The following is a 16,202-nucleotide window of genomic DNA, read 5'->3' on the forward strand; positions in this document are numbered from 1 at the left end:
TCGGATTTTGGAGATAAAATATAAAAACATAAAACGCCGTTGCCGGGGATCGAACCCGGGTCACCCGCGTGACAGGCGGGAATACTCACCACTATACTACAACGACTTCGATATTTGTTTACATTACGTAATCTTGAAAGCTGGAATTTTTCAGCCTCTCAATATATTCCTTCAGCTTTAAATTGCGACTGAAGTGATTAAAACAAACGAGAGAGATTTCAGACATGTCAAAGAATAAACTTCCAGACACAAATAGCAATAGGCTGAAGAAATCCACTAAACATTAGTTGCATGTAAGGAGGAATTACTGCATACAAAATGTAACGCAACTAGGAGTTAACCAAAATACAATACAGACAGATTACATGACTGTTGATGATCAAAGATGGTACAAGGCTGCTGCATACATTATTTGAACCTGACCTATAAAATATAAGACATTGAGCAGCGAGAAGCCTGCCTCCTCTCACCGCTGGTAGTCCTACTATAACTCCAATCCAGGTAATGAGTTCAATATATAAAATACAACATGAAACAACCAAGGAGATAACAATCACCTTCTAATCAGTCATTAGGACCACTCGCAGGGTCAAGGAAGATGTACCACCTACATATGACTTCATTTTAGTTAATCAAAGTCAGGATGCCTTGTTGGGTTTCCATGTTGAGAGGGCATAGAGGATACGTCCTTTCCACCCTTGGAGCAGCCATCGATTATCTTCATCTATAACAAAATCCTTGTGGTAGCACAGCTTCACCTTTTCCCTTGCTATCTTCATGAGGTTCGCATTCAGCGGAAGCTGCTTGAAGCCCGCCCTGAGGTGCCTCACCTGCCACTGCTTATAAGTTTCAGGCCTCTCCACCCTTTCTGTGCCCTCACAAGATATGACATTAAGAGCATCCCTCCCAAAGATAGTTCTTTCAATCAACATCCTCTGTTCATTCTCCCGTGGGACATTAGCTTCAAGCATATCAAAGAGTGCAGAGAAATGGAATAGTGCCTCCCGGAAGCGTGTACTAAAGAATGGTGCACTGTACGAGCCGTTTACTATTGCATGAACAAACAAATCAGGATTCATTTTCTTAATGGTGTTCAGCACCATGCTTCTTGGGCTATCCACTTCAACAGTCTCATCCATCAAATTCCTAAGCCGGTAGAGGCAATTCACAACAAGAAACTCGTCTTTCTCAATCTTAAGATCCTCAATCTGGATTGTCTCCCATTTGGCTGCGATGGGATGATATTCAAAGGGAACATTGAATCTCTTAGCATAACCAGCTAAACGACGCCCTGTCTCTTCAATCCGCTCTGCTGGTCGGAAACCTGGCTGGGGTAAATCAATTCCAGTAATCCGAAGCCTTGGAGGCCCACCAGGCCTATTAGAAAGCCGTTGGATGAGACATGGCCATTGGAAACCATAGTATATACCGTAGTCTATGATGTGAACTTTGTTTGCCTTTTCAGTGATTTCTGCGATGGTCTGGTTGGTGTAGGAGTAAGAAATTTTCTTAATAGGGCATGCAGCCATAAAAAGCTGGTAGGCTTTCAGGACATCAGCAGCAGAAGCTCGCTTTGCCATGAGTGAATGGTATTGTTGACTCCCGGTACCAGCTAGGCGAGCTTGAAGCCCATCAGCAAAGCAATGTGCCAACCTCTGGTTTGCATCTCCATCTGGTGAAGAATGCTGCCTTATCTGCTTCAATAACTCTTCTGCACTACGACGGTCATCAGTGGCCACAGATTGAGCACAATGGATGAGAAGAGTTCTAAGATCCACCACCTCCTTTGCAGATTGCTTCTTCCCACGACCCTTTCCATTGCCAGATCCCTTAGAATTGCTTTTATGAGAATGTTTCATCACTTCACTCTTTAATGCTGCTTGCAGTTGTACAACATCATTAGTGCAGGTCTCACCATTATGGAGCAAAACTTTATCAAACATCTCATGAAGGGTCTCCTCCGTGTAAAGAGCTGACTGCTTATTGCTCCTCCCCTCTTCTACATCCAATTCATCCCTGTGTGGGTTCTTCCTTCCTCTATGAACCTGATATTCCTCAGACTCTACCTTGATCAACTTTCTCTCTTCTCTCACTTCACGTGGCAAAGAAAACCCGCTGGCCTCTAAATCAATCACCAACTTGTCCTCACTGGGGAGGAACTTCTGCGCCTCCTCAACTCCCCTCCTAAACTGCCAAACAGGTTGGCTTTGCGTAAAGATATCAGGAGCTGCAACCATGCTTCCAATAGACTCTTCTAATCCCTCAAAAATATTGCCAGTGCTTTTTGCAGAGGAAACGGAAGAGTGCAAAGTGTAGTCAACAGAAAGTGGGTGCTTCTGAAGCTGATCATACTCGATGGGATCATAGGGCCAGCTGTTATGTAACACCACACCCCCGCTACTGTTGCCATTGAAGTTCCCATAGCTGTTACCGGCACTATCAGGGCTATTGGAACTGTGGTTGGAATACAATGGCGGCTGGTCCGGCGACGTGGGGGATTTCTCCCTGAGGATCTCAAGGAATGGTTTCTCCACAGCAAGGAGAGCTGGGTTTTCTGGATACTGGTCATACTTTTCATCAATGTCCTCCTCCATAAGCATCTGGTTTATGTAGGTAAGAACTATGTCGGAATCTTCCGAGGAATCCATTTCGGCAATGAGGTTCAAAGAAGACACAGAGTCTGAACCAGGAGCAAGAGGGATGGAAAAGGGGGGAATAGTCTGGAGGTCAAGTAAGTTATCTTGAGCTATGATGGTTTGCGAATTGATACCATAATCCAAAGTAGAGCCAACACTAGGACTTGGGGTACGAGCAGGAGCGTTAGGAGCAAGCAGGATATCCTGGATGCCGATAAAGTTATTCTCAGATATGATGGATTGTGAATTAGAGCCATTACTCATGGTGATTTGGTCGGATGACAGCGGATCTCCTCTCAGTCCCGACATGATGTCCCTCAAATCGCGGATACCGGTGCCCATTACTAACGGATTCGATCACAAGAATCTTCCGATCACCACTACTCTCCCCTACGTTTAACCCTTAAATGGTTACTTTTACTACAGAACCTACTCATTTATGCACATGATGAACTCTAAAATTAGAAATCACGACATGTCAACAGGATCGCATCGAATTGAGTAGACGAAACCCTAAATATTGGGATATGAAAAGCAAGATACAATCCGAAATTATAGCGATGAAAGGAGGAAATCAAACCCCGTACCTTAACACGAAAACCCTAAAGAGAGGAAACCTGGGACTCGTTGGAGAAAGAGCGCGATCGACCTGTGGGCTCACCGGCTCACTAATAAACCAACAACGATGGTTGAAAAAAAAAAAAACAAACAAATATAGTTGGTAACTTTTGCTCGAAGCTTCTCGGAACGGCCACTGGGGAAATCCCCGCCGTCCGTTAACGGTCACGGGATAACGCCGGTGGTTTTGGGATTAATCGGTCACCGCCACGACCAGGAGTTTGACCGCCAATCACTCGGCAAATATTCCATTTCATGTCTACTCCAAGAGGCTTGGTCACCAAGCTTCTTCTTTCATCGGACGGTTGCGACCGCTTGATCAGGAACGGACTTGACTTGATTGCTTGAACGTGGTGGTGTGGGCCCGGGACTCGGATAAGGTATTCCAGTGTTCCATTCCATCGATAGAATATACCGGCAAGAGGATATAAATGGAGCACATGCAAACCAAATCTCAAGATATCTTCTAGAAGGTGATAGAATTTTTTTAATTTTTTCATCTTTTACTTTTTGTATTTACCGATTATATCTATTTGCAATGTGCCGTCGCGTATTTATTATTACTCGCAACAAAATAATTTGTCTAGGATGATATTTTTTGCATGGTTAAGGTGCCTTACACATAAAAGCTTTGATGTTGTCATTACCTAGAGTATTAATTACATAATTTAGCTTAATCATGAAAAGAATTTATACAAGTGAGATGTTTACATGGATGGATGCGCATAAAGTGATCTAACATTAAAAAGTGTTACATTTTTATTATTTTTATATATAAGGTCAGCTCTTAAGTTCTATAGTAAAAAGAATAGTCTGCATATAAATTATATATCAGCCAAGTAGCTTCCAACCTTCTCATGAGAAATTATATATTATGTAAATTTTCATTTTTAATAATCAACTGTGTTTGGAGCTGTGATGCTCGCCTGCAAGTTACAATCATGCTCCAAAGTTCCATACTTTATACTTTATGACCTCATGAGAGAGAGAGAGAGAGAGGTGTCGAGTTATTTTCTATGAAAATAACACTAGTATTTAGTTCTTAGTTTGGCTATAGAGGCTAGAAACTACGACCATACACATATACATACCATATATATATTAGGTAGGTGCTATCTATTGATTCTAATATCAACAGGTGTATATATATATATATATATATATATATATATGTTTTTCCCGTATTATATGTATAGATGTAGAGAAAGCAAATTATAATTTCTCTCTCTAGTTTGGTCCGATTTTAATTACTTAATTATTATATAGTCTAAACCAAGTTATAATTTTTTAGTTTGTTTTCATCAAATACTAAGTGGAAAATGATGAATATATCTCTGCCATCATTAAGACTAATATTTATAATATAATGATCAAATTATTTTTACTAATATTAAATCAGACTATATATGTTGTGAGGACTGAGGACAGTTAAGTTCTTTCACGTCACCGTTACGGAGTAGCCGGGTTGTAATTTGCTTTGGACCATATAAAGTTGAAATAAGCTGACCGGCTGTGACCTGCAGCCGCCAGTGGCCCAATAATAACTAAACTTATTTTCCCTATCCAGATGCAAGTTAATTTCCTGGAGGTCAAGGCAGTGAACCTTATCCTCTCATCGTCACAGACGCCGACTGCTATGACCGGGCGGTAACTGGTAATTAAATTTCGACCGTGTCTCCCGTTGACTTTTAGTCGGGCTGCTAATCTTGCTCGCCAGGCAAGCGGCTGCGACGAATACGAGCAGAACCGCGAAGCACTGGACTCCGTGTTCCATCACGTGTTTGTATACGATCGAACAAGATACACGAAGATCAGGGGGGAGCGCGATCTGCTGTCGTGGCGGTTTCTAATTGGAGGTCAAGCAATCAAAGTTGACTATAAGAAGGTAGTGGAACCTTTGACGGCAACTTCTTAGCACCTTCTCGCATGGTAGGTAATTTGTCATAGGAAATGATGTTTTAGAAAGCGAAGTTAGTTTTAAAAAGCCACCAAAGTCTTCTTATGCACGAATCTTGGACGGTTAGAAACTTGTGTGTGATTCATTTTACTTGGTCGGGCGTATTTTGGGCCTCATCAAAGGTTTTGACTCTGTCGAAACTTCCAGATCTATCTCGCATCTAATGACAGGAAAATGGTGCAGCAGATTGGGCTTCAGCTCCCTTTACTTCAAATTACTTCAAAAAAGAAGGGAAAAAACTCCCCACAATAATAGCCTTCTCATCATCAATTAAATCAGAAGAGTTACAGGCATAATTAAGGATATTAAGAACATATCAAGCAAAATGCTAAAAATCGAGGAAGAGTATCAAATATTTTAAGAGAGCTGTACAATGACAACATGAGCTCAGGAGTGTGCCAAACAAGAATCTTTGGATTGGATATACACTGATAAAAGTTAAACGATCTTACATATGTAGAATTAGATAGCATTTCTTCCTTTCATGAGGAACCAAGCATTCATATGAGAATGGAAGTGATGTGAAATCTGTCGAGTTCCATCCTTTCATTGAGAAGCCAATTTTATCAAATTACATATCAAGGGCCATTTGTGAAACAGGAACCTTCATCGATAGTGCAGTGATGCATCTGTCACTGTCCTGTAGACATAAGAGGATGACAAGAAACATGAACAACAAAAGCAATTAGGTGGATAATTGAATGCTGCTCTAATAATTATCCGAAGGTAGAATAACCGGTTCCTAACAAGTTCAAAACTTAAATAAACTTAAAGAACATAACACAGAAATATATAAACTCTAGTACTATAAACAAATGCCTTCATGGATTACAGATACACTGATGACATCTCAAGGGGGGAAAGAAACACACATTTTCAGTGAAAATATTAAGCTAAAACACAAACAAACCTTTGTTCCATGCATGGCGCCAATTCATCTCAAATTACAGTTTAGATGGTTGAGCCTCACTCTCAATTAGTGCCCGCACTTTCTGCATTGAGGAAATGCAATACCAGTTTATCATCACAAAAAAGCAAAAATAACAGATGGATTTCTGATAATATTTGTCTCTGAGGTTGCCTCCCAGTTTCTACCACTATTCATCTCTAAGGCAATACCAGATATTTAAGCAAGACAGACAGGTGGAGAATATTTGGGCCATTATATAATCTAATCTGGACTAGAAACAATAATACCATGAAGATCATTTTTAGCTTTACTCCAAAGATCTGACACAATATAAGTGAAAGTAGATGAGGGAGTACAAGTGGATTTGTTTTTTGTTTTCGTTTTTTTAAGAGTTTGAAGACACACAGCTTTTCACTCATCATCATTTAAGATGATAACCGTTGATCAAGAGAAAAAGATTGCTTAACCATTGCAGTACACCCCTTTTCTAATAAGCTACCAGCACTGACAGGTTGATTGGCAGAAATCAGAACTACAGAATAAACACAAGACAGGCACAGTGCGGCACAACTGCACAAGTCTGTACTCAGTAGAGTCGAGAAAGAGGAGAACGTACCAAAATAATCCACTATATCGGTTGCCAATTAATACATTAAATGAAACATATAAATTTGCCAACCAGTAGAAGTCTGAATTATCTTACAAAGATACCAATCACAAAGTGAAAAGAATTGAGTTGGTAACATTATTCCGTTAAGGAAATTCTCTGTGAATGGTTCAGAAAGGAGGTCATCAAGTATAAAGTTGCTATTAATTGATAAAAAAATTATATTTCATGTTGAAAAAATGGAGTATCTGGCAATTGTTTTAGGCTTTTAGCGATAGGGCGGACCTATAAGTTTTAAGAAAAGGGGCCACTGGTTCTTGCAATATATCTACTTATACAAAAGACAATATTTGGAGAAAAAGAAAGAAATAATCAGTAGAATTTCACCTTCACAGAACTTTCAACCTCCTCAAGCCTCTGCAATATCAAATCTCCAGAAGACGGCACCTGCAACTTTCGTAAAAAAAAGCTCAAAACAACTAAATATTATACATTTAAATTAGAGTGTATTTTGCATAAGTTTAAAGAACAATCCAAAAGTTACAACAGGCTTGTTATCAGTCCAGTATTTTGCTAGAGACAGAGTACTAGTTAATCCAAAAGTTTAAAAGATATAAAAATGAGACAATGTTTTTTGCATACCCAAGCACCAGGTATAGAACCAGAAACCAAAGTCCGTGGATCTTGATTTATAGAAGCTTGCTGACTTAAATCCTCGCTCCTCATACTCAAAACCCGTGTTAAAACAGCCTGACCAAGGGCTGACAGAGTGATATGCACTAAAACTTGGGGGTCATGATAGAGAACAGATATGATGGAAGCAGGAATACCTTTTGAAAATCCCTAGGATGAGCAATTCCCTGGATCTTAACATCATCGCTAGCAGGTCGTCTCACGCCAACATTTTCAATTCTAACTGAATATATCCCAAAAAGGGATTGCAGATATCCTGCTAAAAAATTGTTAACAATATAGAAGATGCACTAGACAGTAAGCATAATTTGTGAGTGAAAAAAGCACAGTTTCTCTAGTTTTTTTTTCATTTATTTAAATGTTCCATACAAGTGAAATAACACCATTATCAATGAAGAATCATGCATGAATCAACTGAAACCAAGAAGGCAAAAGGGCTTTTACAAGAAAATAGTATCAGTTCTTGTATGCATTCAGGGACGAGACATTCTTGCAAGTATTCATATGGTGAACTCCTGGTTTACCTTGTTCAACTACAACATCAGCAACTGAAGGAAGTACTATATGCTTCTCTTTCTTCAGAACCCCAAAACAAGGAAAAGCTATTGGTCTCATGACCTGTATTACAAAAAAAAAAGTGCAATACAAGTGAACATTGGCATAAATTTTGACCCAAATTGTTGCCAGAGAAAAGAGAATCATCTTTATCCAAAGCTAATAAATCAGCAGGGAGCCATACATTCTACTTGCATCTGTTGTACTACACTTCCAATAGTAAATGGTATATGACTTGCCAGCTACCTTGTAAATAATTGCATTCGGAGTTAAATATAGCTTTCGTGACCGGAAGTCTTTCCGCATTACATATATCAATATTGGCAAATAAAGCAACATGAGGAGCCCTATTCCCCACACCAAGATCATAAGTACAGAATAAAGAAGCCATCGAGCTGTCTGGTACTTTACAAAGTTATCTTCCACCTCTTCAAATGACGCAGTATAGAGAATTATATCATCATCGGTTTCACTATACTGATTTGAGGCTGGACCTGATAATAAGCACCTCTCCAAGATATCTATCTCTACCACCTCATCTGCTGATCCCATCTATATAAGTTAAGCCTGAGGATATAAGGCATTCAATTATAATTCTCATCATAATGGTTGAACAGGGAAAAATCCAAAAGTAAGTACAGGAATGTCATCATTTAACAGCTTTGATGGATGTCAAGCGAGATAGGTACATTAGCTTAGTTCTACCAAAGTTCTTCTGACATCTTTACCAAAAATTTTGATGATTATGCCTATCATGTTCAAACGGCCCAAAATCAAATAACCATGTTAAACAAACAGTAATTTTAAGCGCTCTTAAGTCAGAACAAAGAATCAAAAGACAGATTTCAATATAATGCTCATTTCATCATTTAATAGGAAATAGTGGAGATTTTTATTTTCAATAATGTTCACTGATACTGGTAAAATGTTTAGTAATTGTTAATGAAATTGTAATGTATTTCAACGTTTGGCCTTATTTTTACCAAAAGGATTGGAACTTCAGGTATAACTCATAGCCACTGCATGCTACGATATTAATATTCTCCATCATTTATTAGTTCCATCAAGACCAAATGGAGCATTCCTACACTACTATATACAGAAAGCGAGACAAGTATGACATATTACACTGACTACCAAAAGAAATACAACAAATTACAGAGTAGAAAAAGATATATATGCCTCCATGAAACCACTCTGCAGTCCTTCCGCAAGGAAAGCATCCGACAACTCCGAGGTTCCTAGAACTCATTCGATTTCTAATCAAATTTGGTAATGCAAACCCTCACTCCACTAATCCCTTCTAATTTTACAACAATTTATGGAAAATTTCCTTGTTTATTCCATTAATCCCTTCTAATTTGAGCAGAATCGTAGTAATTACTCGTAGATTAGAATAGAAGGAAGAGATATAAGCAAAGAAGGCGTACCTAATTTAAGATCCCCCGGCTCGAGTGTTTGAGAGAAACGAAGAGGAAGGGATCGGAAAGGGGGGAAATGGTTAAAAGAAACGTAACCGGGCATAAGATCTCAGCCGTTGGATTCGTTAGAAATTTCGTCCGACGTGTCATTTTTGACTTGTTGTTGAGAAGATAAAAGTGATGCTTAGGCGGGTGCCGTGTCCTGTGATAAATATTTCATTGGATCGTTAGTTCGTCACCCATCACCTAAGTATATTCTTAATTACACAAAATATATTAATATTATGTAGCAGAAATAAAATAAAAATTACAGCTCAATTATCACTTATTTATTTATTTAGTAATTTAAAAGCTATTTGTATCCCCTCAAGGACACTTAGATTGCTCATTCTGCGGAGAATTGAGAAGGGAGAAGGATTCTGCCCAAGTACAACAAAAGCTTTGGGATCTACCTAAGTTCGCCAACTAGTCAAACGCCCAGTTGGCTTCACCAAAGATATGAGAAAATTTAATTTGTTGGTAATTTTATCCGAGAAAAATAATGTCACCAGTAATTGACTTGATGGACCACGAGGAGTGGTTAGTTGTCAGCAAGTTGACCAAAAGGAGAGAGAGTCAATTTCGATCGATATCAATTTGGGTAATAGCATGAAGAGCATTTAACATTAAATTGCCGAGACTTCAACAACAAATATAGATGCTCACTTAACGCATTAATTACATGCAAGAATAGGACCACCATTAGCTTGCTATGCAACAAAGATTGTTTTACCCAAGGCCTATGGTTCTAGGAAGGAACTATATGAACTGACTTTAATTCCACCAGCGAGAGAAGTCTCCCACCAAATGGATGGATTGATGGCATCGAGCTTTATTGGCCTCAAGGCTTTTCTGCTTAAAATATTCTAGATATAACTCAAGGATACGATCCTAAACCTCTAACCTCAACTCTGAGGTATTATTAAAGTAGACATCTTTCGAAGCTTTTAGATATGCTAATGGGCCATAACAATAGGTATAAGAAAGAGAAACCTTAAATGAATCCATTGGCCATTGCCCCGACGGTGAAGATTTGGTAAGGGAAAGTTAAACTTTGCCTCAACACAAGTCCAACTATAGAAAAAAAGACCAATAAATTTACTCCATAGTTCGGGCACAGAGAGACAAACCCAATATTCATAGAGTAGAGAAAGTCTAAGGTTGGAAGATGACACTAGTAAACTTTCCAAAAAAATACCTTAATTTTGGTAAGGATGCTGACGATCTAAAGCTTATTACAACCATACTAATGGAATTCATTTATAAGAGATTTGCACATAAAAGAATAGACGATTATCGGTAGCATGCCTAAAAGACCACCGTAACAAACATCTTTAGTAATACATACTTCTCATTCTTCACCTCTCCTCTTACATGAATAATTTTATATTTATCATTTATCATTTTATTTTAAATAAGATATTACTTGAATTAATTATTATCATCTTCTTATTCATCTAGTATAAAAAACATTTTAGTAATTTGCTAACCCAATTCATTGAAAAAGGTATAGAGAGATTAATATTACAGTGAATAGGCAATGGTAATACGACTCTAGACTTCTTTATGCAAATCTGCATTGGATGAGAAGATAAAGAACAAATTATTAATAAGGGAGTCGGTTTATAATAATGTGCATAAAAACCAATTTTCTTTTAAATAATAAATGAATAACAAGTATCTTATGTTATCGTCCTTCTAGATGCCGGCCATCCCGATAAGGGCATATTCGTCCTTTCCGGAATCCTTGGTCTACTACCCCCTCTCTCTTTCTCTCTCTCTTCCACGTCGTGACTAGAAAAATCGTCGGTCTTCCTTCAAAGAAAGCGCCAAATTTCTCTTTTGCCACCCGTTTCTCTATATCTCTCCCTTTAGCTTCGAAGCTTCTCCGGTATCTCCTTCCACCTTTATCGATCATCCTCTCTTGTCTAAGCCCATTCCAATCGAGAAGCTCGAGATCTGCGTATCTTCTTCGAATTAGGGGATCTGGAAATGGGTTCAAGGGATCAGGATACGGCATCGAGCAGTGGATACTTCTCGGCGATCACGTCGAGTGTATGGAGTTGGGGCACCGCGGTGCAGAAGTCGGTTAATGGGTATGGAGCGTTGTTGAATCTCTTGCATGCATTTTCTCGAACACTTGTTGTCTGTGGCTTTTGTTTCGAAAGTTCAGTCTGTGGTTGTTATTAATTGGTGTCTCCGACCAATATCCTTCTATGACCTGCTTATTTTTAGTATCGAGCTTTTATTTACTCTTAATTTCTTTATATTCTGGATTTATCACCTCACTAATCCTTGACGAACACTAAAAATAACTCACGCTAGTGATTTGGCTCTGTTTCATCATATTGGCATTTCAGTAATTTGCCGACTTCTACTAGGATGCACTCGCAATCTGATAAATGACTAACGAAGTTGTTTAAGATGTGTACAGATTCTTCTATTCACTTCACAAAGATAGTCAGAACCAATTAACAAGAGGAAATCTTTGATGCATCTTTCAGCTTTAGTTTATTGCCATGATTCATCTTATACGTTAGGCAGAAATTCCTATACTTTGTTTTATCTAATGGTTTCTAAAATGAGCAAGCTTCCGTCTCAGGCTGTTGGGTTATGAAGGACTCGAGGTGATAAATCCAGAAGGAGGTACAGATGATGCGGAGGATGAAGCTCAAAGAGGACGATGGAAGCAGGAGGTACTGCTTTTAATCACTATTGTACAAGGAAGTCGTCGCCTTACATCTGACAAAGTTTTCCTGATTGATCGTCATTATTGCTAAGTTGTTGTTTCTGGTGTCTTGTCTTGATTGGAAATAATATTCTTTTTTGAATTCATCACTACATAAAATATAGATTCTCTCCCAGTGAATACAGTTAAAAGAAAAATAATTATTCAAGCAAGTCAGTACTCGTTTTGTGCCTCTGTTTTCATCTTCCATTCTGTTCTGAATGTACTAATGCCTCCAAATAGCTACTGGGTTAGTTTTAATTCTCACACTAGATACTTGTGAGTTGCAAAAGTAATTTCACATAAAGTTATTTTTTGTCAAGAAGCGGCTTGAAGTTGCAATGCTAAGATTCTTCAGTCCCTCATGCTTTAGGAACAAAACAGGTTGTGATTTATGTCTCAACTAAGAAATCCGTGCTTTATAAGCTTCTTAAATTTGTTGTCTCTTAATTTGATCTGCTTCTCGACTCCACTCTCCCAAACTTCTGAAACATGTGAATTAACTTGAGAGAAATATATAATTTTCCACATAGATCTGTTTCTCTTGCTCATTTTTTTTACACACTTGAATGGTCCGTAGATAATGTGGAATAAGAAAGAAGTTACTTGCCGCTGTTGGTGTCCTATTGTATTCTTCCGGGTCTGTCATGTTTCTTCTTTATCCTGATGATGCGAGGATCTACCTTCACAGGACCGAGATAGTTACTGGAAGATGATGCAGAAGTATATAGGATCAGATATCACATCCGTGGTGTCACTTCCTGTCATCATATTTGACCCAATGACTATGCTTCAGAAAATGGCAGAGGTGTGTGCCAAACTAATGGCTACCTTGTTGTCTCATAAAAGGAGATTTGTTTTGATGTTATGAGCTGTTATGTATCCTTATTCTTCTGATTATGTTCAAAAGCTGATGAATAGTATAATATTTGCTGCAGTTGATGGAGTATTCCTACTTGTTAGATCTGGCTGATGAATGTGATGATCCTCACATGCGTTTGGTCTATACCTGTAAGTTATGCAATTTAAGTATCTAGGTTCATATACTCTTGACTCATGCCTCCGTTATTTTCTGGTACATTCAGTATGATGGATCTGTTGGTGTCATTTGCAGCTTCATGGGCAATATCTGTCTATTATGCCTTACAGAGAATGTGGAAACCTTTCAATCCCATCCTTGGTGAGACATATGAAATGGTAAATCATGACGGGATTACATTCATTGCAGAGCAGGTATAATTCTTGATACATTACATTCTCTTTCTTGTTTAGGGCCAGTGACAGTTATTTTATGTTTCATGTTTAGGTAATATCAGAACAAATATAGTCACGTTTTCTATATTGGTTTTTCTATATAATTTATTTTATTCAGGTGAGTCATCATCCGCCAATGAGTGCAGCGCATGCTGAGAACAGTCACTTTATCTATGATATTACTTCCAAAGTAAAAACCAAGTTTCTAGGAAATTCTGCGGAGGTTTATCCTCTTGGAAGGTGAGTTTTATCATTTTATTTTTTTCCCCACTCCTAGTGCACATTTCAATATTATACACCTAACTTACAACAGCTTCATTAAACTCTGAACGGTATTGTCTATGAACTTGAAAATGACAGTTGAAAAAGCAATGATGATCATGTGACAAAAATGGTTTCAGAGTTTTAATATTTGCTCATACTTTATCTGGAGTATCCTGCAGGACAAGGGTGCAACTCAAAAGAGCTGGTGTCATTTTAGATCTGATGCCTCCTTTGACAAAGGTGAATAACCTTATATTTGGGCGCACCTGGGCTGACTCACCTGGTGAAATGGTCATGAATAATTTAACAACCGGAGACAAAGTCGTGCTTTATTTCCAACCATGTGGCTGGTTTGGGTATGACTGCTGTCTTTGTGCATTACAAAATTATTTGATAAAAGTTTATAGTATCTTCTGTTTATGTATAAGTTTTCCTTGATTTATTGTTTAACATGTGATTTATGCATATCAAATTATAGTTGCCACATAGAGAGAGAAAAAAAGAAGTGGATTCCTCTTACTGTATACTAAATACTAGCTTACTTGATATTCCAATTTTGCATAGTTTTTGTATACAGTTGTATAATGAATGTCATGCTAAAATAATAGCTTAAACTAAGATACAGTATTTGGCTGCACAACATCGGCTTGGTTCTTGGTTTTTCAACTGTTCAAAATATTGCGAAAAATCTAATTGAGGAAATACTTGCCAGAATTATCGTAAATAGATAAATGAGAAGCAACATATAAATTGCCTAAAATGATAAATAAATCTGCCCTCATCCTAATTCTGACTGAAGTTCCACAATTGACATTGATTTCAAATTTAAGACATACTAAGGACTCTTTCTTACATCTGTTTTAGTGTTACATAGATCTCATGATGATTTGCCACTTGTGGCAGGGCTGGCCGATATGAGGTGGATGGTTATGTATATGATGCTGCAGAAAAGCCAAAAATGTTAATGACTGGGAAGTGGAACAAGTCAATGAGTTATCAACCTTGTGATCAGGAAGGAGAACCCCTTCCTGGCACAGAACTGAAAGAGGTCCATTCTCATATCTATGTGTTATGTTTTGAATAAACTAATCTAGCCTAGCAGTGAGGACCTACTTTTAGCCTTATGCTGGTGAGAATGGCAAGATGAAATAGTGGAAACTGATCAGTTAAATCTTGATGCTGGTAGTTCAACACTTAAATCCACAAAATCATCAATAGAAATTGAATGTTATGGCATATTTCTTCCCTCTATATTATGGAAGTCTATCAGCACATATTTTCTTAACTCTTCGCCAGTACAGCTGTTCTATTTGGCAATAGTGATATTAGTGTCTTCTAATATCTTGTATGGAGAATGTTTTGAGATATTGCGGTTTTTCCATCTAAATATACAGAACATGACAAATCTGTTTGCAAATTTCGAACAACTGTAGTTTTGTGGTCTTCAGTATTTGCTACTTTCTTAGTCTCCACACATTATAAAAAGTGGTGCATAACATTACGTCTTATAGTAGTTGACATCTAACTTATGAGATCTTGATAACATTCATGAATCCAGGTCTGGAGAGTTGCGGCTGCTCCAGAAAATGATAAGCACCAGTACACATATTTTGCCCACAAAATAAACAGCTTTGAGACAGCACCTAAGAAGTTATTGGCATCAGATTCTCGACTACGCCCAGATAGATATGCTCTTGAGAAAGGAAACATGTCTAAATCTGGTTCAGAAAAGAGCAGGTACTACATTCTGTTTATAATCCTTTTGGTTTATTAAACTAGTAACCTGAAGAACTTGAAGTTCTTGCGTCAAAAATTTTGTGGTACTTTGTGAAGTACGTGTTAGGTACCTCATCAGTAAGGCATTGACTGAGAAGATGGCTTATGGGCCGCCATATACCTATAGAAGTGATGGAAACCCCCACATTATTAGACTGTTATTGCTATCTGCAAACTAATCCTCCAACTATGATTTGATTCTTGCAAAAGAATTTAATCTACTTTTACATTCCCTAAGTGATAGCCGTTGGACTTTCAGCTTGGAGGAGAGGCAAAGATCAGAAAAGAGAAGCAGAGAGGCCAAGGGGCACCAATTTACTCCAAGATGGTTCAACATGACTGGTGAGATATCTCCAACACCCTGGGGTGACCTTGAAGTATACGAGTACAATGGTAAGTATACTGAGCACAGGTCTACGATCGATAGCTCGGAGTTGATTGAGGAGGTTAACACTAACCAAATTGAGTTTAATCCATGGCAATATGATGATAAGCTATCTTCTTGACGGTCTAAGTTCTTTTTTTCCTGAAAATAGGAGCATTTATTGGCCGAATCCTTTGCATAAGCCCGATAAAATTTTATACCAGTTTGTCTTTTGTTTTGCTTGGAGTTATATGTATATCTTCCTCTACTCTTATCATCTATTGATCGTTGTTGTAAGACAGTAGCAAGTTTCTATTTGCTTTACTTACCTTTATTCATATCTTTATGGTAAGATAAATGCTTCAGTATATGTTGCCTCG

At 38.1% G+C, this 16,202-nt stretch overlaps 3 protein-coding genes and 1 non-coding gene across 5 annotated transcripts; 1 reads left to right on the top strand and 3 right to left on the bottom strand.

Annotated features, from left to right (window-relative positions):
- Positions 1-34: 34 nt before the first annotated feature.
- TRNAD-GUC (transfer RNA aspartic acid (anticodon GUC)) lies at positions 35-106 on the bottom strand. Its single transcript has one exon. It is a non-coding gene; the product is annotated as a tRNA-Asp (tRNA).
- A 158-nt stretch (positions 107-264) lies between these two features.
- On the bottom strand, positions 265-3,340 carry LOC140790638 (scarecrow-like protein 9). The gene is made up of 2 exons (XM_073140795.1): positions 3,224-3,340; positions 265-3,026 (listed from the first exon to the last, which is right to left on the bottom strand). Exon 2 carries the CDS (start codon positions 2,976-2,978, stop codon positions 639-641), a length of 2,340 nt encoding a protein of 779 aa, XP_072996896.1. The 5' UTR covers positions 2,979-3,026; positions 3,224-3,340; the 3' UTR covers positions 265-638.
- A 2,197-nt stretch (positions 3,341-5,537) lies between these two features.
- On the bottom strand, positions 5,538-9,508 carry LOC140790163 (uncharacterized). 2 transcript variants are annotated; one of them, XM_073140114.1, is made up of 8 exons: positions 9,407-9,508; positions 8,223-8,543; positions 7,946-8,039; positions 7,559-7,677; positions 7,371-7,478; positions 7,116-7,175; positions 6,122-6,203; positions 5,538-5,851 (listed from the first exon to the last, which is right to left on the bottom strand). In XM_073140114.1, exons 2-7 carry the CDS (start codon positions 8,526-8,528, stop codon positions 6,156-6,158), a joined length of 735 nt encoding a protein of 244 aa, XP_072996215.1. In that variant the 5' UTR covers positions 8,529-8,543; positions 9,407-9,508; the 3' UTR covers positions 5,538-5,851; positions 6,122-6,155. The 2 variants fall into 2 exon arrangements, with proteins under 2 accessions (XP_072996215.1, XP_072996214.1); XM_073140113.1 differs by having other exon boundaries at positions 7,116-7,181.
- Positions 9,509-11,185: 1,677 nt separating this feature from the next.
- On the top strand, positions 11,186-16,190 carry LOC140790299 (oxysterol-binding protein-related protein 3A-like). Its single transcript, XM_073140322.1, has 10 exons — positions 11,186-11,532; positions 12,039-12,132; positions 12,856-12,972; positions 13,103-13,175; positions 13,279-13,397; positions 13,537-13,658; positions 13,862-14,038; positions 14,586-14,730; positions 15,241-15,419; positions 15,718-16,190. The coding sequence occupies exons 1-10, from the start codon at positions 11,429-11,431 to the stop codon at positions 15,962-15,964; spliced, it is 1,377 nt and encodes a 458-aa protein (XP_072996423.1). The 5' UTR covers positions 11,186-11,428; the 3' UTR covers positions 15,965-16,190.
- Positions 16,191-16,202: the final 12 nt, after the last annotated feature.

This window comes from Typha latifolia, chromosome 6 (assembly GCF_019914945.1).
Source record: "Typha latifolia isolate L0001 chromosome 6, TyphaL0001v2, whole genome shotgun sequence".
Taxonomy (NCBI): Eukaryota; Viridiplantae; Streptophyta; class Magnoliopsida; order Poales; family Typhaceae; genus Typha; species Typha latifolia.